This window comes from Sinocyclocheilus anshuiensis, unplaced genomic scaffold (genome assembly GCF_001515605.1).
Source record: "Sinocyclocheilus anshuiensis isolate Anshui unplaced genomic scaffold, SAMN03320099.WGS_v1.1 scaffold107, whole genome shotgun sequence".
Lineage (NCBI taxonomy): Eukaryota > Metazoa > Chordata > Actinopteri > Cypriniformes > Cyprinidae > Sinocyclocheilus > Sinocyclocheilus anshuiensis.
In genome coordinates this window covers 1-2,185 of record NW_015549584.1, presented here as the reverse complement: position 1 = coordinate 2,185, position 2,185 = coordinate 1, and the positions used below count along the sequence as shown (strand labels likewise).

General features: G+C 38.3%; 1 protein-coding gene across 1 annotated transcript in view; it reads right to left on the bottom strand.

Moving 5' to 3' along the window:
- Positions 1 to 2,182, bottom strand: part of LOC107657843 (voltage-dependent R-type calcium channel subunit alpha-1E-like) — a gene marked incomplete at its 5' end in the record, with an annotated part of 30,953 nt that extends 28,771 nt beyond the window's left edge. Inside the window, 2 exons of the mRNA XM_016446116.1 lie at positions 902 to 1,103; positions 2,157 to 2,182. Of these exons, the coding sequence (XP_016301602.1) occupies positions 902 to 1,103; positions 2,157 to 2,182 (228 nt within the window). The remainder of the gene's footprint in view (positions 1 to 901; positions 1,104 to 2,156) is intronic.
- Positions 2,183 to 2,185: the final 3 nt, after the last annotated feature.

Sequence of the window (2,185 nt, the reverse complement as noted above, 5' to 3'; positions counted from 1 at the left end):
TCTTAGGAACCTTAAGTGCAGCAGAATTTTTTTTGTAACCTTGGCCAGATCTGTGCCTTGCCAGAATTTTGTCTCTGAGCTCTTCAGGCAGTTCCTTTGACCTCATGATTCTCATTTGCTCTGACATGCACTGTGAGCTGTAAGGTCTTATATAGACAGGTGTGTGGCTTTCCTAATCAAGTCCAATCAGTATAATCAAACACAGCTGGACTCAAATGAAGGTGTAGAACCATCTCAAGGCTGATCAGAAGAAATGGACAGCACCTGAGTTAAATATATGAGTGTCACAGCAAAGGGTCTGAATACTTAGGACCATGTGATATTTCAGTTTTTCTTTTTTAATAAATCTGCAAAAATGTCAACAATTCTGTGTTTTTCTGTCAATATGGGGTGCTGTGTGTACATTAATGAGGAAAAAAAATTAACTTAAATGATTTTAGCAAATGGCTGCAATATAACAAAGAGTGAAAAATTTAAGGGGGTCTGAATACTTTCCGTACCCACTGTATATATATATATATATATAGCACCAGTAGATTTATCTCTGAGTTTCGCTATGAATGATACACATGCCAATTTCAGAGACATTAGCTTTGGCTTGATAATGTATACATGCACAAATATTTGGATGTCAAAATAATGTCTTGAATCTGGAGCACTTTTCATTCAAAAGGTCCTTTGAGACTGCTGAAGCGAAGAAAATGAATACTTCTTAGAAAAGCACTCATGTCGTGTACACAAGAGCCAGCGCTCTGATAAACATTCAACAGCAAATCACATAAGAACATCAAGATTTTTCTTTATGTTGCCTCAAGTATGTGCAATTGCTTCTATGCACATTATTACGCACGCGCACTTGGCTGGATTTGCAACACAAACATAAAAACGGGAGAACAGTAACCTCGTTTTTCTCCAGACTGCACTCCTCCATCATTTTGTCACCCTGCTCTTGGAAGGTGATGATGATGAGGGCCACAAATATGTTGACGAAGAAGAAGGGAAACACCACAAAATAAATGACGTAAAAGATGGACATCTCCATTCTGTTTCCCTGACTGGGACCCCGGTCCTCCTCGGTCACATCCACAGAGTGCTGCAAAACTCTACAATGCCAAAGAATCTAATTACAGACTAAACTATATACATTTATCTATGCTATAATATATTTGGACACTTTGTGGCTGCCAAACATTAGTGGAACAGGTGAATAGTTAATGTGATGAACCACATCTGTGGTTACTCTGTAAGGACACCTGTCTGAACTTGAGGGGAGCTGACTTCATACATTTACAACTACTTTAGAGTAGTTGGTTTAAAATCATTGCAAAATGGCTCAGAAAAGTGAAGTTAGTGCTCTAGCAACATTTGTTCAAATATGCCACTTGATTTGAAAGCCACTTGTCTTGCAAGCAATGTTTTTTGCAGTGCAAGTTACCTCTAGAATAGTGGCTCTCAACCGGGAGGGCGCAGCCCACTATGGGGCATCATTGATTCTCCAGAGGGCCACGAGAATTAAATGTATTCATATCATTCATTAATTGTACAATTATTATGTTAAATTAAACAATTAACAAAAGACCAAATCTCTCCTATGTATTCTGAGCAGCCCAAGCCATTTCTTTCAGTGTTGTGAAATACAGACTGAACGGTGGCTCAAAACACCTAACCACTGCAGGAGCATATGATACGCAAATTACAGCTCTTGGTTGGATAAAACAAACCAGCGTCATGCTAGTAAAGTTTTGATTGATGACTGTAATTGAATTACAGTAGCATACAGGAGTCGTACATTAGGAGCACGTGAATCTGTTATTATTGATGCACAAACAAACCAGATTTAGCAGAGTAAGTACTTTTAAGTTGCAAAGAATGTCTGCAGTGAGAATTTTTTTTCAAAATATTTGCAAAAAAGAACAGTAAATTAGAAAATGGGGGGGGTTGGACAGGGATGGTTTTGATGTGGAGAGGAGAGGGGCTTTGAAGTAAAAAAAGGTTGAGAACCACTGCTCTAGAAAGTGAAAATGTGTTTCTGAATTAGCAGATATCAGCACACAGCTTCTAGAAAGGTCTTAAGTAGAATGCTTATCTTCTTAAGGTTTAATTAGTTTGTCAAAATGATACAGTGTGAAAACATATATACTAAAGTTGGCTCTTACTGCGGCCACCCTTCCCCAGTGGATACAGT